The 27,307-nt window shown below is 32.1% G+C and overlaps 1 protein-coding gene across 5 annotated transcripts; it reads left to right on the top strand.

The window, feature by feature from the left end:
* Positions 1-185: 185 nt before the first annotated feature.
* LOC132729416 (zinc finger protein 85-like) lies at positions 186-26,704 on the top strand. 5 transcript variants are annotated; one of them, XM_060715187.1, is made up of 7 exons: positions 187-362; positions 3,148-4,869; positions 6,398-6,520; positions 9,392-9,510; positions 12,000-12,097; positions 21,930-22,193; positions 25,002-25,134. In XM_060715187.1, exons 2-6 carry the CDS (start codon positions 3,667-3,669, stop codon positions 22,187-22,189), a joined length of 1,803 nt encoding a protein of 600 aa, XP_060571170.1. In that variant the 5' UTR covers positions 187-362; positions 3,148-3,666; the 3' UTR covers positions 22,190-22,193; positions 25,002-25,134. The 5 variants fall into 5 exon arrangements, with proteins under 5 accessions (XP_060571172.1, XP_060571170.1, XP_060571168.1 ...); XM_060715185.1 differs by lacking the exon at positions 25,002-25,134 and adding an exon at positions 13,412-13,675 and having other exon boundaries at positions 21,930-22,066; XM_060715189.1 differs by lacking the exon at positions 21,930-22,193 and having other exon boundaries at positions 186-362; positions 25,002-26,704.
* The last annotated feature ends 603 nt before the right edge of the window (positions 26,705-27,307 follow it).

Genomic DNA, 27,307 nt, shown 5'->3' on the forward strand with positions numbered 1-27,307 from the left:
AATTACCTGCGTCTTGCTGTCAATATTTGATAACCGCCCGGTGTGTATACAATGTAATTACCTGTACAAAATAGTCTTATCCAAATTCCAAAGGTTAGCTTCGAGCTATGGTATCAATCCATTTTCTCTTTTACTTAGTTATTTGGAACACATGCTGTTTATAAAATGTGCAAGTTTTACCACAAAAGTTATTCCCCCTTGACGCAAAGTCACCTTTTGTTCACAAGATAAGCAAAAGTGATAATTTCATTAAAACTCATGGAATTTTGTATCTTTAATTATCGGTTTATTTCATATTTGTATTTGGTGCATGATAAAATTGAGTAATTTCAGGTGTAGATTAAGATATAGGTCCCTAGCAGGTACGTATATTAATATATACCTCATCAAAGCCTAACTAAATTATACACATGTAGATTCAGTGGACATGTCCTCGATCAATTTTATTGTAAAATTACACCCAGGAAATTAAACTTGCCCCGTATGAGTAATATTTTTCGTTGAAAAATATCACCAGACACTCTTCTTGTAAAACGTCATATTTTAACTATTTTAAGCAAGGGAGCAACCATTAAACTTAACAATAACAACATATGTCATAGACCACCAAATTTGAAATTTTCTTGGGATAATGGACACGTCGTCGATCAGCTAATTTTGACATGATAATGTAAAAAAATATTTAAACTAGTACTTGTATGACAAAATTTGGAGTTTATATTTAAAAGAAATGTGAATAAAATAAAAATGAATTATTTGAGATCCTTGACTGGGATCCATGCGTTTATCACCTCCACGACTGATTATAATCTCTCTTGCAACATTTTTTAAAAAATAATCTAGAAAGAGGACAGCCTCTTGATGTCATGAATGTTGCATAATTTATCAGAATTTGTTCATCCACAGGCTTTAACATACACTCTTCCCCAAATTTTGTAATATAACCCTTGTATTTCCCATTGAAATGGTTCTGTACAGTGGTGTAAGGAAGGCCTAATTCAATAGCTGCTTTACGTATGGATTAGCCCTGGGTCACAAGACGTTTTGCCTCGCTATATATTTGATCTTGGTGGGTCCTCTGAGACCTAGGCATTGCTGAAAATATATAATTGAGTGTCACCAAAGGGGAAAAATATAGTGGCGTTAAACCAAGGGGGAAAAAAAACAGTAAAATAAAGTGGTTTGTAACCTATGTGTTTATATATCCTTTAATTTACTACTTTTTTACTGTTGATATTGTGGACAAAATGTAAAAATATCTTATTATTCTTATGAAAGCGGAAAATATGTATTTTGGGCAAAATATGCATATATTTAGCATCTTTTCTTAATGGCTGATCCCTGACCTAGATTACTGTAGGAAATTGACCCACCCCCTTCCTGGGAAAAGAGCTAAAAGCTTACTTTATTTTGTTATGTAGAAAAAAAAATTGTAAAATTATCAAAAGTAGTTTTTTTTGTCATTTTTATTAGAGCTAAGGAGAAAAGATGCACATACTTTTTTATTGGGTAATTTCTACTTTCACTTCGCCATTGTTTTTAGAATCGTCTGCTGCGTGAACTTTGACCTCACATAAATACTCTTCAGTGGGAGTTTAGTAAAGTACTTACATGTGTTGGAAAAACAAAGCAAAGAAAGTTTGTGTTTTATCAAGTTTATTTGAAAACGATACAAAAAAACAAAATTTTGATCGAGGACCTGGCTGATCAAGGATGTGTCCAATCACTCTATACTATAACTTAACTTATAGTATATTTTTATAGGGGGTCATTATTTACAATTTTATGTTGGTTTTTGACACTTTTATGATGGACACAGGTTTTATCATCAATCTGGTCATATTTTTTCTTCCCAGGTCTGATACTTGTGCCTGTGATACAGACTGATAAATGCAAGTACAATGTATTTGAAAGCTGTCCACAAATTAGTGTAATGAATATCAATGTAACAATAGCGATTCACTCTGTCATGAACGAATGAATATTAAATATGTTAGTGGTCAGATCGGTCTAAATCCAACTGTGCACGCAACTAGTACACTAAGTGCTGCCATCATTGGGTGATTTGGGTGACCCAGGTTTGATTCCTGGATGATGCAAGTCACTTCCATTTTGATTGATCATGAAATCATTTCTACCCCTGCTCTGGCATAACAGTTACAGTTATCTACCATACTACCAGAGTGAGGTACAGCAGTGATTTTTTTCCTTATATAAGTGGTACCTTTTAAGGGATGTTTGGACGGTCCTCCCTGTCCCAAACTATTGTCCGCCCTGCTCAAACATGATGTCCGCCCTGGTATGGTCCGCCCTGTCCTACTACCACTCAATCAAGCCAAGTCTGCAATTTTCTTGTAATTTTGTTATAATTAATGCTTCTGAGGAATCATCCTTTCTCCAGAACTTAACTGCTGTAATCCCAAGGGTAAAATTTAACCACCAACACCAGATTCTTTCTTTCTTCAGTAATAATTTTGTCTGATTGTATGTACAGTAAATGTATTTATGAATATAGATTATATTTGTTCTGTTAAACATGCAATGCCATTTAAATATATAGTGTACAAAAAGGTATGAAACAAGAAAAACACCCTTAAGTTCTAAGAAGATATTGCTGCATGTGTAATAATTTGTAACAAAGATAGCAAAATGTAAATGAAGTAGTATTTTGACTTCCATACAAAATACTTAAAATTTTATAATAATTGTACAAATTGCCATAGCAAAATATGACTAAGCTTATAAGGTCAATAAAATTTTTTTTAAGAAACTAACAGGACAACAAAAGTAAAAAGCTTTTGAAAAAATAAAATTTGAACATTTTTTAGGCTTAATGGGCCTTTAAAGGTGAACCGCCAACACATTCTTATGCAAATTTTAATGTCAAAATATGTACAATAAACTTAAATAAGGTTATTTTTCCTAATTCACAAATAAAATTACGGGCGATTGCTTTTGTATAACTCTTACAATTTAAGTCCGATATTGCACCACTGATTTTGATTGTAAACTTGAGTGAAACTTAGATATATATATATCTTTCTTCTATCTATCAACTTGTTCTTAATTTAATCATCTCAAAATTGTATAGAATAAACACAAGATACAGTCACAGGTGAAGTTACAATTTTGAACATTCTTTTGCAGGTTCAACAGTGTAATGAAGGTACAGTTACGACTGTCATCTAATCCACCCGAAGGATAACAAAATATGGTCTTGTCCTATAAATATATGACATTGCTTTGTGATATTTTTACTTCTTTGCAATGCTAAACATACACTATAACAATTTACTTTAATGTTTTGGACTAAATATGATCGGTCATTTGGAGCATTGGGTTAACATTATTGACTCACTAATATTATTTATAACAATAACATGTTACTTGTAGTTAAAGCAAGATTTCCTCAGTGATATAGTAATGTAATTATCTGACCACATGAACAAATGTGACATCTGGTGATGTTCAGTCTACAGTTCATGAGATTTACAATTTGTATTTAGATTTCAATAAGAATGAATCATCATGGATTAGTATATTTAACTGATCTGCAAAATGAATGACAATGAATGAGACATTCTGACATTTATGATGTTAATGGACTTATAAATCTTGAATTATTTTGTAAAGGTTGACATAATTCTGTCAAGATAATCAAAAACCATGGAAGACTCAGAAATGGATACACATGCAGTTTCCATAAATTATGATAAAATTATGTCAGGTATTGTTAAACAAGAAAATGAACTACTTGAAAATATTGAACATATTAGACAGGGAAGGAATTTAGATGACAACTCAAGAATTGATTTGTCTGATGGACAAGAGATTGTTAACACCTCAGGATATGAACCAATAAGTTTAGGACATTACATTACAGTTCAAAGCAATACTACTAGCACAGAAAGTGCCGATAAATCTTTATTAAATAAATGGGCTGATGATGATATGAATGATAAACCCCAGTCATTGACTGAAAATGCAACAGAAAAAGCAATTGGTGATAACTTTTGTATTGCAGATGATATTTTGACAATATTTCCCTTTGTCTGTGGTATATGTAATGAGAAATTTAAATCTTTGTCAGTGTATTTTAAGCATATTTCAGTGCATGAAAAGATGAATACATTCTTACACTGCTGTGATAAGTCTGCTGCTTCAGTAGAAGGGACAGTTACTCTGTTTTCTTGTGGTTTATGTAGTATGAAGTTTCCCACATTGTGTACACTACATGAACATTTGATAGAATCCGAGTTTACAGATGACTTTGTGTTTAAGAGAAGTGAAAATACTGTTTATGCTTATCATGAAAATGTTTCTGAACATAAATGGTTGGCAGATAATGTGGCACATACATATGGAACTAGAAAAAGGACTGAATCACATTCGAATGACAACACATATGTAGACAGTGTTAAGACAGAAACCAGTGTAAAGTTATCAGAAGAAAATCTTGACAATAATTGTTTGCACGACGATTCAGGGAACCAGTCTGACACAACAATAATCACAGAATATAAACATGTGTTTAACATAGGTAGAAAATCTAAATCTAAGAGGTATAAAAAGGACATTGAGAAGAGCAAGAAAAAAGGTAGAAGTAAAGCCCTTGCTGTTAATAATGTCACACCTACTGGAAGGAAAAGGGTAAAAAGGAAGGATATAAGCAGGATTAAAAAAGATTACACTGATACAGACATGTCTTCAAACATTGTTGGTGATATTAGTGATGTTAATGATGTAAAGGCTGATAATGATGATGTTATTGCTGCTGCTACTACTGCTGCTGCTGCTGCTGATGATGAGCATGACAAAACAACATGTAAAAAAGATAATATTAAGCAAGAGGTGACAAAAGGCTCTAAGGTTAGTGAATGACTAATTGCATGAAAATTTAATTTATTGAATTGAGATTGATTTTTTTAACACCATCAAGCATTATAAGCCCATATCAAGTTTGTATACAAGAAAAAGTATAGTTAACAATACATTCCATTAGTTTGATAAGCTGAGAGAGTTGTTATTACTTTGGCATTGTTTGATTTGATAAAATCTTAAAATGTAGGAATTTGCTAAATGTGTATTTGACATCTGTTATTTATTGACAACAACAAGTAAATGTAAGTTTGTATTTCTGCGAATTTATTACTTTTCCTGCATTTCACTTCAGAAAAGCATTATATAAAACTTACACTGTATAGAAAGAGAAATTAATTTGTTTGTAGGAATTATCTTCTTTTTATATGCGCAAAAGAATTTTGGACATATTATGTTACGTCCCCTGGCGTCAATCCATCTGTCTGTCTGTCCACACTACCAAATAGTGATAGGGGCCATCTTACTGTAAACAGAACAAAAGAGAACAATAGAATTCATTTCATAACAATAGAATAGGGGCCATGGCCCTCAGAAAATGGGCTCTACTAAACAAAAGAAGGTGACAAAAGAAATGGCCCTTTATCCCTATTTGGTTGGATGTCCGTCAATCTGTTAGCAATTTGGTTTCCAAAGCATAACTTAAGTTCCATGTCGCCCACAATGTTCAAACTTCATAGGATGATTGTCCATATTAAGTAGAAGACCCTGTTGACTCATGGGTCACAAGGTCAAAGGTCAAGGTCACAATTACCTTAAAACAGTTTCCGCTCAATAACTTAAGTATTAATCAACCTACAGCTGTAAAATTTTATAGAATGAACAGCCATGTCCAATACATGACCCCTATTGATTTAAGGATCATAAGGTCAGGGTCACAATGGTCTCAACACTGAAAATTCTGGTTTCTGGAGCTAAACACAAGTTGCATTTGGCTTACAGTGTTCAAACTTCATAGGATGATTGCCTATATTAAATGAAAGATCCATATCTATATTGGGGTCACAAGGTCAAAGGTCAATATCAAATGACCTTAATATTGTTAACAGTTTTACAACTGTCAAACTTCATAGGATGATCATTTATATTGAGTACATTAATTATATGCTGTAAAAAGTTTGCTAATATTATGTTATACCCCTGGCGTTTTTCCTTCCATCAGTCGAAGCATTTTTACTTGATATGCTGGATTGGCTTTCGAGAACAACATACATTCTCAAACAGTAGATTCTTTAGAAGCTATCCATCCAACACCACTTACAACTATACATTATACATTACAACTGAGTGACTTATGCTCATCACGAATAAAAAGAAGCTTCTGAATGGTATCTTTTATCTCTACTTAGTTTTCCACAATTATTCATAATATGATATTCGTATGAAATATTCCCATGCCTTACAAATGCTTCATTCTTACTAAAAAGAAAAGCACTTTTCGGGCATATAATGCTCTGCCTAGTGGTGCTTTTGTTTTCTGTTCAATTATATGTTTAGTTAACAATATTTTCTATTGTAGAAGAAAGGAGATCAGATGTTTCCATGTGAAATTTGTGGTACTTTTGTTAAACGCCAGTGTATTCGAAGACACATGATTTCACACAAGGAGAGGACAATGTCATGTGACCAGTGTGAAAATTTGGTATATACAATGTAGTTGTCATTTGAAGCTTCATGCCCTCTGGGGTGGGTTCGATCCCCGGGAGATGCTTTGGTAGTTTAGCCTAGAGGAAGGTAGTCAAGTACTGGTGTAACTCTCCAGGAACGATGGTTAGGAAACTACCCGCCATATGACTGAAATACTGTTGGAAAAAGGCGTAAAATGAAACAAACAAACCTCTAAATAAGCCAAAATACTTCAATAAAGTCAAACCTGAGAAAAATGTACTAAGATTTTAGGGAAAGAAAAATAATTTGCAGGTAATGTGCGATTAATGATTGATTTTTCAGTATTTACAACCATATTTCTACTGCGTTACTAACGCTGTCAATATTATTTTTGAATATTTTGACGTTATTTAAAAATTATGGTTTCGCGTTTTAGACTAAGCTTTAATAATTTAATTTTTGACTGTTGAACCGTTCAATCATTTACCTTCAAGGTAATTAAAATAATTTTAATAACTCGTTAAAAACATTGTTTAAAATTTATAAAACTTAATGAATCTGGAGGCGTGCTGCTTTAATACCCCTACAAGGTTTTAATTATTAATAGATTGGCGACCTATTTCATTAGTTCAAATGCTGTAAAAATCTGTATTAATATCAGTCTGTAGATTAAAATAGCCCCCTTGACCAAATTGATTGTTTTCATTGGCACATCTGTTGCCTCAGTTAAAAATGAAAAACCCTGCCTCTTATACTGTTAGTTTAAACATATTTATTTCAAAACACACATAATTCATGTTGATTTACACCACAATAAAAATAACAAGTTAGAAAAGGTAAGGAGTGGAAGATAAGCTCTTTAGAGTTCTACTTTTCATACTGTATTTTTTTGAAAGTTTATTTATTGTACTGAGTGACATACAAGGTACTAGCTGTCAAGTACTATCCAACAATTCTCTTAACAGATACATCTGGCATATGTTCCAGTGATTCTGTACTTACCTGTTTCTTTTCTAGGAATGGATAAGAAAAATGGTATTCATTAACATACAAAATAGGTTTTTAACATAGAAAATTTGTGTACATATATGTTTTTAACATAGAAAATTTGTGTACAAATAGGTTTTTAGCCCACCTGTCACAAAGTGACAGGGTGAGCTTTTGTGATCGCTTTTCGTCCGGCGTCGGTCCGTAAACTTTTACTTTAAATGACATCTCCTCATAAACCACTATGCCAATTTCATCCAAACTTCAAAGGAATGTTCCTTTGGTGGTCACCTTTAAAAATTGTTCAAAGAATTTAATTCCATGCAGAACTCTGGTTGCCATGGCAACTGAAAGAAAAAACTTTAAATATCTTCTTTTAAAAAACCCAAAGAGCTAGAGCTTAGATATTTGGCATGAAACATCTTCTAGTGAGTGTCTACCAAGTTTGTTCAAATAAAATCCCTGGGGTCAAAATTGGCCCTGCCCCAGGGGGTCATTGATTTTCCCTATACGCATATAGTAAAAACTTAAAAAATCTTCTTTTAAAGAACCAAAAGAGCTAGAGCTAAGATATTTAGCATGATACATCTTCTAGTGAGTGTCTACCAAGTTTGTTCAAATAAAAGCCCTGGGGTCAAAATTGGCCCCGCCCCAGGGGGTCATTGATTTTCCCTATATGCATATAGTAAAAACTTAAAAATCTTCTTTTAAAGAATTCAAAGAACTAGAGCTAAGATATTTACCATGAAACATGTTCTTATGGGTGTCTACCAAGTTTGTTCAAATAAAAGCCCTGGGGTCAAAATTTGCCCCGCCCCGGGTGTCATTGATTTTCCTTATATATGTGTATATCCAAGCAAAAACTTAAAAAATCTCTTTGAAAAAACCTAAATAGCTAGAGTAAAGATATTAAGCATGAAACATCTTCTAGTGAGTGTCTACAATGTTTTTTCAGATAAAAGCCCTGGGGTCAAAATTGGCCCTGCCCTGTGGGTCATTGATTTTCCTTATATGTGTATAGTTAAAACTTAAATATCTTCTTTGAAAAAACCTAAATAGCTAGAGTTTAGATATTAAGCATGAAACATGTTCTAGAAAGTGTCTACAAAGTTTGTTCAAATAAAAGCACTGGGGTCAAAACTGGCCCCGCCCTAAAGGTGTCATTGTTTTAACTATATGTGTATGGTAAAAACTTAAAAAAATTTCTTTTAAAAAACCCAATGAGCTACAGCTTAGACGTTTAGCATGAAACATCTTCTTATGGGTGTCTACCAAGTTTGTTCAAATAAAAGCCCTTAGGTTAAAATTGGCCCTGCAGGGGTTAGGGAGGGGGCAGATAATTGTTTTTCATTATATGTGTGTAGTAAAAACTTAAAGATCCTGTAACACATTATTTTTATGGTTTTATATACAAATTATGATGCTCAAATTAAGATTTATCAATATTGTAAGTTTCAAAAAACATTATTTATAAAGATATTACCGAATTTAATATTTCATGTAAATAAAGGGAGGTAATTAGAATTTAGTTTTTCCAATAAAAAATGAATGCATATAATTTAATGATTACCTTAAATATTTACAAATATTTGCAATAAATATTTTACATATTCTTCCATGTTTGAAAATTGACAAATTTGCATAATTACATACATTTATAATTCAATGAAGAGTGGTATGCAATCTCAATTACAAAACATACAGGACCTTTAACATCATGAAACATTTTCTTATGGGTGTCTTCCAAGTTTGTTCAAATAAAAGCCCTGGGGTTTAAACTGGCCCCGCTTTTGGGGCCTATATACAGGTGAGCGACCACAGGGCCATCATGGCCCTCTTGTTTTCTATTAAGTTTATGTTGTTTGTTTTAATAAGACTTTCATAAATTGATCATCAAAACCATATTTTTCTATTTCAGTACAACTGTAAGTTTCAATTGAGAACACATATAAAACAAGTTCATACTGATGAGAAGAAATTTACATGTGATGAGTGTGGGAAGAGCTTTAAAGCCTGGCCTTATCTCAAACAACATAGGTATTTTTTTCAGCTTACTTGTCACTTTAAGGTGAAGTTTTGTGGTCGCTTTTCATCTAGCATCCAGCCATCATCGTCCATCATCCATAAACTTTTACTTTAAACGACATATCCTCATAACCAGCCAAGCCAATTTTAACATCAACTTAACAGGAATGTATTTCTTTTGGTCACCTTTTGTAAATTGTTCAAAGAATTTAATTTGATGCAGAACTGCAAAAGAAAAACTGGCCTTACCTTAAACAAAATAAGTATATTTCATTTTAACATCTGGACTACTCGTAACTCATAACATGGTCAGTGCAGGTATTTTTGAAAGTATGATCTTTACATTAATTGAATTATGATAATAACGTTTATAGGATAATTGGATCAAAAACCAACATAAATTAAGTATCAAAACATGTTTCGCTTTATTAAGCTTCCTCAGTTGATACATATATAAAAATGACGTAAACGTACAAAATAACGTTTAAATAATAACGTTTAATAACGTTTAAAATACAGAAAAACAGAATCTATAAAGAAAGTCCAACAAGGCAAAATTGAAAATGTTGCAGACTTGGTTTGATTGAGCTTGTTCATGGACGGTAATTGTAATTGCAAGCTACCGTCTGCACCACTAGCACTGACTTCAACATTTATCATAAAATGGTATTATTTTGAATTTTGAAACATCTGCAGATGTTTTCATCTGACGGTTATCATGGAACCTTCAATGTGACAAGTTAGTGCCATTCCATGAAAAGCGGAAACCTTCATTAATTATTTGTATGCCCCTGCCATAAAATGGATGGGGCCTGTTCGTCATTCGGTCCTTCCGTCATCATCAATTTCCGTTCATTATCTTAGTACAGTGGAGCCTTGCTAATCCGAACCCTTCTAATCCGGAATCCTTTCTTATTCGAACGAAGTGTCCGGTCCCGATTTTATTCGTTCTATTTTCAATAGTAAAAAACCTTTCGGATCCGGAACGTGTCTACTCCGAATTGCGGACGATTTTTTTCAATTTTTGTTCTTATTTTACTCTAAAATTTACCTCTCGGATCCGAACAGATTTTGCCAAATGTCACACCTTCATTGCAAATCACAAATAATCGCACATCTTGCAGGTGTAAACATACACCAACTGATAAGTGTTATTTCGCTTGATTAATGGGTGAAACGTATGATCTGCGAAGGTGTGAAAATTACACTTAGCTTGATTTGATATCTTCTATAATTGCTTAATTGATTGTTTTTCGTCACCTTCAATTAATATTTTGATATAATGCAATAGAAATATCTTTTAATCCTTTGTAATGGATTCAATAAGATGTGATTAAGTAATGAAAATTAATGGAAACTGTCAGTGAATTCGGATAATCGCTGACTCGGATAAGAGTAAACAACAATTGACAAATGCTGGTACGAATATTTAATCATGTCTCGGCCTCCTGTTAAATATCGTAGGTTAACTTACCTTTGAGGACATAATATTTTTGCTTATTTATTTATTTTTATTTCTTTATTTTTGTATTCACATGTCTTAAAACGAACGATAAGAGATTGCAAAAATAAAATATTTAAATTGCAATTTCAAATGCATTCCCGTTTTCTTTCCTTAAACTATTTTGCAAATAACATGAAAAAACATGTAAAAAAAACCTTCTTATTCGGAAACCTTTCTTATCCGGAAACCTTTCTAATCCGAACTTTTCTTCTGGTCCGGACAAGTTCGGATTAGACAGGTTCCACTGTAACTGTTGCACACATTCAACTTAAATTTGGCGTATGGATATATCATGAGAAAATACAGTTCAAGTTCGATTTTGGTCATGGTCATATGATTTTTGACAGAGTTATGTCCCTTGATGAAATTTTCAATTTACGTTCACTATCTTCTTAACAGTTGCACATTTTCAACTCAAATGTAGTATATGGAAATGTCATATGAATACGCTGGTCAAGTTTGAATTTGGTCATGGTTTGATGATAGCTGACAGAGTTATCCCTCATGAACTTTGAAAGAATAATCAGATATTTTAAGTTTCCGTTCATTATCAATGGTTGTACACATTCAACTCAAATTTGACAAAAAGATACATATTAGGAATAAGCAGTTCAAGTTTGAATTTGGTCATGGTTCAATGATTTTGAACAAAGTTATCTCTCTTAAATGTTGGGATAATTTTTAATTTTCAGTTTCAGCACTCATACTTTTGTGGAAATGTATGTAGCCATTATTTTTGCTACAAATATGAAATATGCAATTTATAAAAGGCTAACACTGAAGAGTTTCAGTGCCTTGAACTTTGTATAAAAATAGATTGTGTTAGTTTTAAGGGCTTTGAACTTAAAATGAAAAAAAAGTTTGGGCAAACAAATTTGGAACTAAATATTATAACATCTGAAATTTTGGCTGCATGCTAGGGCATCCGTGGGGTGATGGCACATTTCTAGTTATTACTTATGCTTGTGCATTTATTAGCATCTACTTTGTATTTCAGACAAGTACACATCAAGGAAAGGAATATTTTATGTCCAGCTTGCCCAATGAGGTTTAAATATGCAGCTTTACTAAGGGTCCATATGAGAACACATTCAGGTTAGTGTTATACTTGTATACCTTGTTATTATGATTAAAATCATTCTGGAAAACATTAGTTTATAACTATCTACTACAGAAAGTTTTCAATCATGATTAACTTAAAAAACATTAAGTATAATTAATGTCCAAATAACTTTGAAAAATATTTTTGTTAGGGGTGTAGATATTATATATTTTTGTTAGGGGTGTAGATATTATGTATTTTTGTTAGGGGTGTAGATATTATATATATTTTTGTTAGGGGTGTAGAGATTATATATTTTTGTTACGGGTGTAGATATTATATATTTTTGTTAGGGGTGTAGAGATTATATATTTTTGTTAGGGGTGTAGATATTATATATTTTTGTTAGGGGTGTAGAGATTATATATTTTTGTTAGGGGTGTAGAGATTATATATTTTTGTTACGGGTGTAGATAGTATATATTTTTGTTAGGGGTGTAGAGATTATATATTTTTGTTAGGGTGTAGATATTATATATTTTTGTTAGGGGTGTAGAGATTATATATTTTTGTTAGGGGTGTAGATATTATATATTTTTGTTAGGGGTGTAGAGATTATATATTTTTGTTAGGGGTGTAGATATTAACATTTGAGATCAGTATATTGTTGTATGGTTTGAATTTACTCTGTAAGGCTATTGATCGTAATGATAAATTTAAAACATCTTAAAGCAGAACGCCTCCAGATTCATGCTAATTTTGATTTTTCATGAAAATTTTGAAATTGTGTTTAAAAGTATTATTAAGTGAAATAACCAAAAGGATGCAATTTAGAATTATCAATAGCACTTACATCCCACGTAAGAGAGAACAAAATATGCAAAAATTGGCCATACTGCGTTAGTAACGCATTAGAAATATAGTTATAAATACTGAAAAATCAGTCATTAATCGCACATAACAAGTAAATTATTACTTGAATCGTGAATATTTTTACTTTTTGTAAAATCTTAGTACATTTTTCTCAAATTTGATTTTATTGAAATATTTTTCGCTCATCTGGAGGCATGCAGCTTTAATAATAAAACTTGAAATAATTTGAAATCCCCAATATAAAATTTTTTATTCCCATGGTCACATGATGAATGACCCAGATTGAATGATGATGTAATTAATTCATTATTTAGTCCATTGATAATATATCTGAACAATATGAGTAGTCCATGTTTTAGAAGTCCTTGTTTATGTGGCAGCATATTTTGTATTTGTGGCAATAAATAGCCAAAACCAGAAGAAATAGATGACTTTAATAACTTTTTTCTTATCTAGAAATTTATTGTTATAAAGGTAAAAAAATAAAATTTCAGATATGAAACCCTTTGTTTGTGAGCAGTGTGGAAAGAAGTTTAAACGAGCGGATTTTTTGACAACTCATAAAAAATACCATACCGAAGATAAACCCTACTCTTGTCCAGAGTGCCACAAAACTTTCAAAGTAAAACAAGATATGAAAAAACACTTCAGGATTCATCTCCCGCCAAAATTTTTCTGCCCGGTTTGTGGAAAATCTTTTGTTCAGAAGTACAACATGAGAGTTCATATGAAAATACACGGAGATGTTTCCTGACAACGTAAATAAGTTTGAATACTGACCAGTTTATTGTGTCAATTTTCTTTCTGTTACACTCGGTTTATCATAGAGTCTTTATTTGTTGTCTAATATCTTTGATATTTTTGGTACATTATATTTGGTTTATCATAGAGTCTTTATTTGTTGACTAATATCTTTGATGATTTTGGTACATTACACTAGGTTTATAGATAGTTTTATTCTGGTAAAAAATACATGTCATAAAACAACAACAAATTCAATGTCAACATCAAGAGATACATGTAAACATGAAAGTGCATGTGTTGATGCCATATATTCAATACCAAGGATGACACAAAAAGAAGGCATAAGCCGACTTACTTCCATTGTGGTCCTTAGAATTGATCATATGACACCAAAAAGGCAAAATATTTACTAATTATTAAGTATTGCACATAAATTATTCAATCACAATTTCTTATATCAATTATTGCACATAAGTATTTCCATCACAAAATTTATCACACATGTATTATAATCATAATTATTATGACAGATATGTTTGACAATGAATAGGTACTACTAAAATATGCACTAAACATAAAAAATATATAAATAAAAACTAGGTAAGATGACTAGATTAAAATGACTAAACAGATATTGATTGCATAAAATGTTCCTTAAGAGATTTTTTTAAATTATCACGACTTGCTATGAACCTAAGATGTGTTGGTAACCTGTTCCATTCCTGACAACCATTAAATGCAAATGTTTTCTTACGGAAACCCTTAACTCTTGGAATAGAATAACTGTTACTATCTCAAAATCGAGTGGAGTAAGAGTGTACCTCATTTGCAATTTGAAAATGCTCATTTAAATAACTAGGTGCACTATTGTTATGTATCTTATGTACATGACCAAGAATAAGGAAATTTACCCTCAGATGTACTGGTAACCAACCAACTTCCTCAAAATGAGCCCTCCCTATATGAGTACGGGGACTGAGATTAAGTATAAATCTCACCAACTTATTCTGTGTGGCCTGAAGTCTATTTTTTAGATTTTGACTCAACCCTAAATACCAGGAGGCACACGCATAATCAAAATGACATTGTATTAATGAAGAAACTAAAAGCTGTTTAGTATACCTATTTAAAAATGAACTTTTTCTATATTAAAACTAAAGTTTTGCATTGGCCTTCTTAATTACCTGGTTGGCTATAGACTCACCAGATAGACATTGATCTAGGTCAGCACCTAAGTATTTAACAGATTTGGAGGATGTTATTGTAGTACCATTACATACAATATTTAGTTGATCACATGACCTAAGTCTTGGTTTAGACGCAAATAGAATAGACTCTGTCTTTCCAAGATGTAAGGAAAGTTTATTATCAGTGAGCCACTTACACACACTGCTGAGATCATCAGTAAGCTGAGAGGTAATATACTGGATATCTTTACCTGATACTAAAATACCTGAGTCATCAGCATACAGAAGCAATTTATTACGAACCACAGCCTCCATATCATTAACATCAATCAAGAATAGGAAAGGGCCAAGGATCGAACCTTGGGGTACCCCACAAGTTACATTGGCGCTAGATGAAAGTACACCGGAGACATTGACCATTTATGTACGGCTAGATAAGTAAGACCTAAACCAGTGAATAACATCACTAGAAAAACCCATAGCATCAAGTTTCATGAGTAAAATATTATGATCGACAGTGTCGAATGCCTTTTGTAAATCTAAAAGGACCATACCAACATAATTACCTTTATCCATTTCAAATTTAATGAAATCTGTAAGGTGTAAAAGGCAAGTGTCAGTAGAATATATATGTCTAAAACCAGACTGATGGGTATAAAGTAGGTTATTCTCTGATAAGTAACTCTCTACTTGGTCATAAATAATTCTCTCAAGGACCTTGGACACTACACTTAAAATAGACACTGGTCGATAATTACCAGGTTCAGTCTTATTATTCTTTTTATACAAAGGGACAACACGGGTAGACTTGAGATCATCTGGAACAATACCAGTAATAATGGACAAATTAAGTATATGAGTAAGGGGTTCAGCAATGTTGTGAACACTATCCTTTACAAATCGCGCAGGTATACCATCCAAGCCTGTAGCTTTATTGGCCCCTAGTTTATTTAAGTACTTAATTACAGTTCCCTTAGTAACAACAGATAAAGAAAAACTGTGACGTACAACAATATTTTTACTATAAAAATATAATATAAAGTTTCTTCCAAAATTATTCATACTAGTAGGAAGTTTTTCAACTAACTTTTGAGCAACAGTCGTAAAAAATTCATTAAATTTTTCAGCAACACAAAATTTATCAAAACATAAACTATTATTGATGTTTAAACCTATATTTGAAGACGATGAGACTTTTTTTGATGGTACACCTAAACCTTTTAATGTTTTCCATAACTTTTTCGAGTCAGTCCTGTGGTCTTCAATATTTTGTTTGATAAAATCAGTTTTACACTTTTTTATTTGATATTGCACTTGATTTCTAATTAGTTTATAAAGTATTAAATCTTCTTCACTACGGGATTTTTAAAATTTTTACAAAGTTTATCTCTCTGTTGAATCAAATCGAGTAAATCACTGCTCATCCAAGGTTCTGTTCGAGTTTTCATGCGTGTTTGCTTCACTGGAGCAATTTCATCAATAACACTCAAAAATATATTTTTTAAAATAGACCATGCTTTGATAACATCATCACAATATAGAATAGACATCCAGTCAAGAGTTGATAATTTTTCCTGGAAGATAACTTTGCTGTAATTTTTCATTGAACGTAAATTTACTGTATTATGATCAGTAGAATCTTTGTCAAGGCTCCTTAATTTCCTTGTACAAAAGGTTTAATAATGGTCACTAATTCCAATAGGTACTACACCACTTTGTGAGATCCTGCTGTTGTCGGATACTAATATCAAATCAATTGCTGTTGCTGATGTAACAGTGCATCTTGTTGGTTCTGAGATTAACTGGGTGTAATTCATAAAACTTAAAATAGTATTTAATGATTTCACTAAAACACAAGTACTTGAACGGTTTAAAACACCAGTATTAAAATCCCCAAGGATGATAGTTTCAAATTCCGAAAACTCCGAAAAAGATGACATCACAGACTCAAATAAAGTATAAAATGTTAATTGTTTTGGCGGTCTGTATATAACGCCACATAAAATAGGTTTCGAGTGCGGTAATAAAATCTCAATCCAAAGGGCTTCCATGTCATCAGTAAGTAAATCATTTCTGTTACTAAAAATCAAATTATTACGTATAAAAATGCAGACACCTCCTCCCTCTCTATTTCTGTCACGTCTAACAACAGAGTAGCCAGGAATGTTTATTTCAGACTCAAAAACGAACTCATCCAGCCAGGTTTCAGTAATACCAATCACCGCAGCTCTAGTTTTCATTGCTATATCCCTTAATTCATCAATTTTAGGAAGAATACTTCTAATGTTTAAGTGTATGAAGTGAAGACCTCTTTTACGAAAGTGTTGAAAAGATTCAGAGTTTGTCTCTGTTGGCCCAGGACATGGGTGAATATCTCCGCAAAGTAAGAGACAAACAGGTAGAACATCTTTGCTACTCGCACTATAGCTGTGTGGTTGTAAATGTTTCTTATCTGATTCAAAATATGTGCTAATAAAGTTCTGGTAGAAAGTAACTTGACCAGTTGTTCCGATCCTGGGTGGGGTAACATACACACCGCACAAATTGTCATCGCTTACCGCTCTACACATGTGTAGTACACATAACATCATGGTGATTACAGTTTTATCATATAGTCTTTATTTGTTGACTAATATCTTTGATAATTTTGGTACATTACACTAGGTTTATCATAGAGATTTATTTGTTGACTAATATCTTTGATAATTTTGGTACATTATAATTGGTTTATCATAGAGTCTTTATTTGTTGACTAATATCTTTGATAATTTTGGTACATTACACTAGGTTTACCATAGAGTCTTTATTAGTGGACTTATATCTTTAATAATTTTGGTACATTACACTCGGTTTATCATAGAGTCTTTATTTGTTGACTAATTTCTTTGATAATTTTGGTACATTACACTCGGTTTATCAGAGTCTTTATTTGTTGACTAATATCTTTGATAATTTTGGTACATTACACTCGGTTTATCATAGAGTCTTTATTTGTTGACTAATATCTTTGATAATTTTGGTACATTACACTCGGTTTATCATAGAGTCTTTATTTGTTGACTAATATCTTTGATAATTTTGGTAATTACACTCGGAGTCTTTATTATACCCCCCCCACAAAATGGGGGGGGGGGGGGGGGGGGCTATAATGGATTCGCTTTGTCGCGTCAGTCGGTCCGTCGGTCCGTCCGTCCGTCTCCATTTTCGTGTCCGCTCTATAAATCCTATACTAATTGAAGGAATTTCTTCAAACTTGGCTCAAATGTTCACCTCAACAAGGGGATGTGCAGAACCCATGTTGCCCATGTGTCAGCTCAAGGTCAAGGTCACAATTGAAGGTCAAATATCAAACAATGAAATATTAGACAGTATGTCGTGCCGCTCTGTAAGTCCTACACTAATTGAAAGATTTTCTTCAATCTTGGCTCAAATGTTTTACCTCAACAAGGGGTTGTGCAGAACCCATGTTGCCCTTTTGCCGGCTGAAGGTCAAGGTCACAATTGAAAGTCAAATATTGACTTAGAAAATGGTCTTAAATTTTAACATGTATTTTAATATTTCTGAAACTAGATAAGGTTTTTGCTTGAAACTTAAAATATATATGAAGTGTCACAATTACGATATGCAGGTCAAGTTTCATAACTATGTATAGCATTTTAACAAAGTTATGCCCCTTTTAAAGTCTTCAAATTTACATTAATCAAATATTAGACAATATGTCGTGTCCGCTCTATAAATCCTATACTAATGGAAGCACTTTCTTCAAACTTTACTCAAATGTTCACATTAACAAGGTTATGTGCAGAATCCATGTTACCTTTGTGCTGGCTAAAGGTCAAGGTCACACTTGAAGGTAAAAAATTGACTTAGAAAAAGTTCTTAAATTTTAACATGTACTTGAATATTTCTGAAACTAGCACAGGTATTTGTTTGAAACCTAAAAGATACATGAGGTGTCACAAATAAGATATATGAGGTGTCACAAATAAGATATGCAGGTCAAGTTTCATAACTCTGTATTGCATTTTGAAAAAGTTATGCCCCTTTTAAAGTCTTTAAATTTACAGACAATCAATACTAGACAATATGTTATGTCCGCTCTATAAATTCTATACGAATGGAAGGATTTTCTTCAAACTTTACTCAAATGTTCACCCCAACTGGACAATGTGCAGAACCCATCTTACCCTTGTGCCAGCTTAAGGTCAAGGCCACACTTGAAGATCAAAAATTGACTTAGAAAATGTCTAGTACATTGGGAAAATGAAAGGTTATTTGTAACTGTTTCGAACATGATTTGACAATATATGTTTATACTAATACCTGTACAATTAGTCTTCTTTTCACCAGAGATATTTTCCTTTTATGTATATGTATTTGTGCCACTAAAGTTATTCTCTTTACCACCTTTCCAAGTCGTCTTCTGTCAAGGACATTGGTGGGGGTATGAATCGCATTCAGCGAAAGTTCTAGTTTGTTGACTAATATCTTTGATAATTTGGTACATTGCATTTAAGTTACCTTACCTGTACATCTACATGTACCATTCAGAGGGATACAAGTTTAATGGGGTGAAGAGGTCACTAGAGATTTTTAAAAAAATTTATCTTACATCTAGGGGTGTTATGTTTACAAGTTGTGTCAGCTCAGCATTATAGGTATTTACTAAGCCAATGGTTAATTTCTCCAAAAATAATATGGAGAATATTGCGTATATGTGACACACAATTTTTTATTGATTCGTTTAGCTCTAAACATTTAATTTGATCTTTTAAAACTGCCTTAAGTATGCAATTTTCAGACTTGACAGTATTAATCATCAGAAAATATTTAACCATTTGAACATGTCTTTCAATATAGAGTGGAAATCTACCTAACTCACTATAGAGAGCTAGTGTATGTGTAGATTGCTTAACATTTAGTATCCATTTACAAAATTTCTTATGTACTCTTTCTGTATCCTCTGAATTTATATAACCCCATACCTTTGCGCCATAATTTAAAACAGAAAGTACATACAAATAAAAAAGATTAAACAAGATATTTATTGTAACTTTCATACTACGAACAATATCCCACAAAGAATGTAGAGATCGCAACCCTTTCCCGGCTTATGTGTTTGCTGCTTGCATAAAAGACCCTCAACTCGAGAATACAACCCCTAGGAAATTAAAGACTTGACTATTTCTATTGCATGATTATTATAATACCATTTGTCGTTTCTTTTTAACTTCCCTCCTTTCCTAAACACTACAACTTTAGTTTTTTCTATATTGACTGTAAGGTTCCATTTACAAGAATGAGAATATAAACTATCTAGTGATTTTGTAACCCAGTACTTGTTTGGAGACGATTAACGCGTCATCAGCGAATAGGAGCAAATATATAGCAATTTGATCAATATTTATTCCAGCGTCAATATTTTCCTGTAATTGCATTTCTATATCATTTAAAAATAAAGAGAAGCAAATTGTTGCATTACTGGATATTTAAGATACAGGAATTATTGTGACTGTTTTAAATGATTTGTTTGTGATATACTTGTATTTTCAATTTTAATACAATTTGTTGTAAATAGATTTTAGACCTGAATGGAAATTTAAGCATATTATATTGTTCTCAGAGTGTTTAAGACTAGTTTTAGATTTACCGGTATACAGATATAATTATTTCGCAAGTATGTAAATTCTCTTGTTATTTTGCAATCATGAAAGATTTTTATCATGTTTAAGATTGTATTGAGTGCATTATTGTACTTGACCATGTGCCATAGTAAGTAAGCATTTTACATGATGTTTTAATAAACTTTTAGATGAGCATATTAGTGTTTTTTTCATTTGACAAAAGTTTAAACATTTATAGTTAAATATTCTTGAAATGTGATATCCCTCAAGAGCAATGAAATAAAATAAAAGCAGATACATGTAGATGGGAATCTCACACTTTGTTTGATTTGAATCTTGCTATGAGAAATAGTGTCAAGTACTGCAACATCATAGACCATCTTAGGGGAAGCGTTTATGTCAAAAAGTAGTAATTCTGACTACATGCACTGATTGTTTTGTTTGTTTGTTTCATTTTACGCCTTTTCCCTACAGTATTTCAGTCATATAGGCGGGAAGTTTCCTAACCATCGTTTCTGGAGAGTTACACCAGTACTAGATTACCTTCCTCCGTGCTAAACTACCAAAGCATCTCCCGGGGATCGAACCCACGCCAGAGAGGTAACTGGATAAGAAGTCATCGACACTAACCCCTCAACCACAGAGGCGGTTACATGTACTCATTAAACCTGTGGCCGCTTGTAATTGGTATTGAAATTATCTCATTATATTTTGTTGCAATTTGGTTTCAAAATTTAGGTAACACTAACACTATTAAGGTCATATGGCAACTTTCCACTTTTCCTGGTGGAAATAGACCTGGAGGGCCCCTAGATGAATTATTTTAGATTCCAGTACAAGCGGGCACCTGAGTTAACCACCAATTTTTCAGTAAGCTCACTGGATAACTTCCTCACATGAATTAATCCGAAGTCTTTTTAGCAAGATTCAAACTCACAACAGTGAGGGACCAGTGACTTAAAACCTGCAACTTTAATCACTTGACAACAGAAACATCTGTCTGACTAACATTTATCACAGTTAAATGATTTTCTAAATAAACCGTTTAAAGTTATATCTAATGAATTTTTTTTTATAAAATTTATAAATGATACAACAATGTTGTTCCCATAATCTTCAGGTTGGTTCTTGAATTTAAGTTGTAACATAGAATGTCTCTGTTACGGGGGATGATTAAAAAATAAACCGGGCTGTGACTGTCAATTAAAGAATTTCCAACAGATGAATGACCCAGATTGAATGGTGATGTAATTTATTCATCATTTTTTTAGTTCATTGATAATATATCTGAACAATATGAGTAGTCCATGTTTAAGAAGTCCTTACAATCTCTTATTTTTGGCAGCATATGTTGTATTTGCGACAATGAATAGCCAAAATCAGAAGGAATAGATGGCTTCAACAACTTTTCTCATATCTAGAAATTTATTGTTATAAAGGTAAAATTTTATTTCAGATATGAAACCCTATGTTTGTGAGCAGTGTGGAAAAAAGTTTAAACGAGGGGATTCATTGACAGCTCATAAAAAATACCATACAGAAGATAAACCCTACTCTTGTCCAGAGTGCCACAAAACTTTTAAAGTAAAACGAGATATGAAAAAACACTTCAGAGTTCATCTCCCGCCAAAATTTTCCTGCTCAGTTTGTGGAAAATCATTCGTTCAGAAGTACAACATGAGAGTTCATATGAAAATACATGGAGATGTTTCCTGACAACGTAAATAAGATTGAATACTGACCAGTTTATTGTGTCAATTTTCTTTCTGTTCACAGAGTCTCTATTTGTTGACTAATATCTTTGATAATTTTAGTACATTACTCTCGGTTTATCATAGAGTCTTTATTTGTTGACTAATATCATTGATAATTTTGGTACATTACGCTCGGTTTATCATAGAGTCTTTATTTGTTGACTAACATCTTTGATAATTTTGGTACATTACACTCGGTTTATCATAGAGTCTTTATTTGTTGACTAATATCTTTGATAATTTTGGTACATTGCATTTAAGTTACCTTACATGTACATCTACATGTCCCATTCAGAGGGATACAAGTTTAATGGGGTGAAGAGGTCACTAGAGATTTTTTTTGAATTTTTCTTTTACATCTAGGGGTGTTATGTTTACAAGTTGTGTCAGCTCAGCATTATAGGTATTTACTAAGCTAATGGTTAATTTCTCCAAGATATCGCGTATATATGACACACAATTTTTTTATTGATTCGTTTAGCTCAAAACATTTAATTTAATCTTGTAAAACTGCCAGTAATAATCATCAGAAAATATTTAACCATTTTAACATGTCTTTCTTTAGGGATTCTGTATTTATCTATTTCAATAAAGAGTGGAAATCTACCTAACTCACTATAGAGAGATAGAGTATGTGTAGATTGCTTAGCATTTAGTATCCATTTACAAAATGTCTTATGTACTCTTTCTGTAACCTCTGAATTTATAAAACCCCATACCTCTGCGCCATAATTTAAAACAGAAAGTACATACAAATCAAAAAGATTAAACGTTATATTTATTGTAACTTTCATACTACGAACAATAGCCCAGAAAGAATGTAGAGATCGCAACCCTTTCCCGGCTTATGTGTTTGGCTGCTTGCATAAAAGACCCTCCGCTGGAGAATACAACCCCTAGGAAATTGAAGACTTGACTATTTCTATTTTATGATTATTATGATTCCATTTGTCGTTTCTTCTTAACTTCCCCCCTTTCCTAAACACTACAACTTTAGTTTTTCTATGTTGACTGTAAGGTTCCATTTACAACAATAAGAATATAAACTATCTAGTGATTTTGCAACCCAGTACTTGTTTGGAGACGATTACCGCGTCATCAGCGAATAGGAGCAGATATATCGCAATTTGATCAATATTTATTCCAGCGTCAATATTTTCCTGTAATTGCATTTCTATATCATTTAAATATAAAGAGAAGCAAATTGTTGCATTACTGGATATTAGGATACAGGAGTTATTGTGACTGTTTTAAATGATTTGTGTGTGAGATACATGTATTTTAAATTTTAATACAATTTGTTGTAAATAAATTTTAGACTTGAATGGAAATTTTAGCATATTATATTGTAATAATAGTTTTAGATTTTAATTATACAGATATAATTAATTCACAGGTACGTAATTTCACTTGTTATTTTGCAATCATGAAAGATTTTTATCATGTTTAAGATTGTATTGAGTGCATTATTGTACTTGACCATGTGCCATAGTAAGTAGGCATTTTACATGATGCTTTAATAAACTTTTAGATAAGCATATTAGTGTTTTCTTTCATTTGACAAAAGTTTAAACATTGATAGTTAAATATTCTTGAAATGTGATATCCCTCAAGAGCAATGAAATAAAATAAAAGCAGGTACATGTAGATGGGAATCTCACACTTTGTTTGACTTGAATCTTGCTATGAGAAATAGTGTCAAGTACTGCAACATCATAAACCGTTTATGTCAAAAAGTAGTTATTCTGACTACATGCACTGATTGTTTTGTTTGTTTGTTTCATTTTACGCCTTTTCCCAACAGTATTTCAGTCATATAGGCGGGAAGTTTCCTAACCATCGTTTCTGGAGAGTTACACCAGTACTAAATTATCTTCCTCCGCGCTAAACTATCAAAGCATCTCCCGGGGATCGAACCCACGCCAGAGAGGTAACTGGATAAGAAGTCATCGACTCTAATCCCGGTTACATGTACTGATTAAACATGTGGCCGACTGTAATTGGTATTGAAATTATCTCATTATATTGTGTTGCCATTTGGTTTCAAAATTTAGGTAACACTAACGCTATTAAGGTTTTATGGCAACTCTCCACTTTTCCTGGTGGAGATAGACCTGGAGAGCCCCTAAATGAATTATTTTAGATTCGGTACAAGCGGGCACCTGAGTAAACCACCAATCTTTCAGTAAGCTCACTGGATAACTTCCTCACATGAATTAATCCGAAGTCTTTTTAGCAAGATTCCAACTCACAACAGTGAGGGACCAGTGTCTTAAAACCTGCAACTTTAATCACTTGACAACAGAAACATCTGTCTGACTAACATTTATCACAGTTAAATGATTTTCTAAATAAACTCTTTAAAGTTATATGTAATGAATTTTTTTTTTATAAAATTTATAAATGATACAACAATGTTGTTCCCATAATCTTCAGGTTGGTTCTTGAATTTAAGTTGTAACATAGAATGTCTCTGTTACGGGGGATGATTAAAAAATAAACCGGGCTGTGACTGTCAATTAAAGAATTTCCAACAGATGAATGACCTAGATTGAATGGCGATGTAATTTATTCATCATTTTTTAGTTCATTGATAATATATCTGAACAATATGAGTAGTCCATTTTTAAGAAGTCCTTACAATTTCTTATGTTTATGTGGCAGCATATTTTGTATTTGCGGCAATAAATAGCCAAAATCAGAAGGAATAGATGGCTTCAACAACTTTTCTCATATCTAGAAATTTATTGTTATAAAGGTAAAATCTTTTTCAGATATGAAACCCTTTGCTTGTGAGCAGTGTGGAAAAAAGTTTAAACGAGGGGATTCATTGACAACTCATAAAAAATACCATACAGAAGATAAACCCTACTCTTGTCCAGAGTGCCACAAAACGTTTAAAGTAAAACGAGATATGAAAAAACACTTCAGAGTTCATCTCCCGCCAAAATTTTCCTGCTCAGTTTGTGGAAAATCATTCGTTCAGAAGTACAACATGAGAGTTCATATGAAAATACATGGAAATGTTTCCTGACAACGTAAATAAGATTGAATACTGACCAGTTTATTGTGCCAATTTTCTTTCTGTTCACAGAGTCTTTATTTGTTGACTAATATCTTTGATAATTTTAGTACATTACTCTCGGTTTATCATAGAGTCTTTATTTGATGACTAATATCTTTGATAATTTTGGTACATTACACTCTGTTTATCATCGAGTCTTTATTTGTTGACTAATATCTTCGATAATTTTGGTACATTACATTTAAGTAACCTTACATGTACATCTACATGTACCATTCAGAGGGATACTAGTTTAATGGGGTGAAGAGGTCACTAGAGATTTTTTTTGAATTTTTCTTTTACATCTAGGGGTGTTATGTTTACAAGTTGTGTCAGCTCAGCATTATAGGTACTTACTAACCTAATGGTTAATTTCTCCAAGATATCGCGTATATATGACACACAATTTTTGTATTGATTCGTTTAGCTCAAAACATTTAATTTGATCTTGTAAAACTGCCAGTATTAATCATCAGAAAATATTTAACCATTTTAACATTTCTTTCAATAAAGAGTGGAAATCTACCTAACTCACTATAGAGAGCTAGATTGCTTAACATTTAGTATCCATTTACAAAATTTCTTATGTACTTTTTCTATAACCTCTGAATTTATATAACCCCATACCTCTGCGCCATAATTTAAAACAGAGAGTACATACAAATCAAAAAGATTAAACGTTATATTTATTGTAACTGTCATACTACGAACAATAGCCCACAAAGAATGTAGAGATCGCAACCCTTTCCCGTTTAATGTGTTTTGCTGCTTGTATAAAAGACTGGAGAATACAACCCCTAGGAAATTTAAGACTTTACTATTTCTATTTTATGATTATTATAATACCATTTGTCGTTTCTTCTTAACTTCCCCCCTTTCCTAAACACTACAACTTTAGTTTTTCTATGTTGACTGTAAGGTTCCATTTACAACAATAAGAATATAAACTATCTAGTGATTTTGCAACCCAGTACTTGTTTGGAGACGATTACCGCGTCATCAGCGAATAGGAGCAGATATATCTAAATTTAATCAATATTTATTCCAGCGTCAATATTTTTCTGTAATTGCATTTCTATATCATTTAAATATAAAGAGAATCAAATTGTTGCATTACTAGATATTTAGGATACAGGAATTTTTGTGACTGTTTTAAATGATTTGTGTGTGATATACATGTATTTTAAATTTTAATACAATTTGTTGTAAATAAATTTTAGACTTGAATGGAAATTTTAGCATATTATATTGTAATAATAGTTTTAGATTTTAATTATACAGATATAATTAATTCACAGGTACGTAAATTCACTTGTTATTTTGCAATCATGAAAGATTTTTATCATGTTTAAGATTGTATTGAGTGCATTATTGTACTTGACCATGTGCCATAGTAAGTAGGCATTTTACATGATGTTTAATAAACTTTTAGATGAACATATTTGTGTTTTCTTTGATTTGTAAATGTTTGAACATTTATAGTTAAATATTCTTGAAATGTGATATCCCTCAAGAGCAATGAAATAAAATAAAAGCAGATACATGTAGATGGGAATCTCACACTTTGTTTGATTTGACTCTTGCTATGAGAAATAGTGTCAAGTACTGCAACATCATAAACCATCTTAGGTGAAGCGTTTATGTCAACAAGTAGTAATTCTGACTACATGTACTTATTAAACGTGGCCTGTAATTGGTAAGGTAACAAATTATCTCATTATTTTGTTGTTGCTTGGTTACAAGATTGACTGTTATAATAGTGATTGACCAACAGTTGATATTGGAAAATGTCTAGGATAAAATGTTTAATCTGCCTAAAACATAAAAGACACTCTTTTAATAACTTAAACATTACAGGTAAATTTCAGTGGGTATTTATAGAAATTTCCTTGGGTCGGATGAGTTATTTATCTTTAATGTGAAGTAAATTATAAATTGAAAGGGATAGTTGGCAAAATGCAAACTATAATTTTGACTTCCACCTTTTCACTCACTATATACCCTTGGATGGGCATG

This window comes from Ruditapes philippinarum, unplaced genomic scaffold (genome assembly GCF_026571515.1).
Source record: "Ruditapes philippinarum isolate M1 unplaced genomic scaffold, ASM2657151v2 ctg529_1_1_1_1, whole genome shotgun sequence".
Taxonomy (NCBI): Eukaryota; Metazoa; Mollusca; class Bivalvia; order Venerida; family Veneridae; genus Ruditapes; species Ruditapes philippinarum.